This window comes from Antrostomus carolinensis, unplaced genomic scaffold, assembly GCF_000700745.2.
Source record: "Antrostomus carolinensis isolate BGI_N321 unplaced genomic scaffold, ASM70074v2 scaffold32013, whole genome shotgun sequence".
NCBI classification, from domain to species: Eukaryota; Metazoa; Chordata; class Aves; order Caprimulgiformes; family Caprimulgidae; genus Antrostomus; species Antrostomus carolinensis.
Window position 1 is genome coordinate 337 of NW_010307764.1, and position 220 is coordinate 556.

The 220-nt window shown below is 70.0% G+C and overlaps 1 protein-coding gene across 1 annotated transcript in view; it reads right to left on the reverse strand.

Annotated features, from left to right (window-relative positions):
• Positions 1–17: 17 nt before the first annotated feature.
• The window catches only part of LOC104523097 (uncharacterized), a 1,167-nt gene continuing 964 nt past the window's right edge, over positions 18–220 (reverse strand). The window contains 1 exon segment of the mRNA XM_029084399.1: positions 18–220. This exon segment is cut by the window's right edge and continues 115 nt beyond it. Within this exon segment, the coding sequence (XP_028940232.1) occupies positions 18–220 (203 nt within the window).

The following is a 220-nucleotide window of genomic DNA, read 5'->3' on the forward strand; positions in this document are numbered from 1 at the left end:
GGCCGGCGCCCCCCGCCTCAGCCAAGGCAGCTGCACTCGGCTGCCGAGAGCTTCTCCACGGTCTGCCATGTGTTCTGCACGTCCATGAAGGAGACGGCCTCGTAGCGGGTGGGCCGGCAGCAGGGGTGGCTGAGGACCCGCTCCTGTGGCCCTGGGGTGATAAGCTGCTGCCGCAGCAGGCTGCCCAGTGTCCGGTCATAGTTGCTGCGCGCCCGGTGGG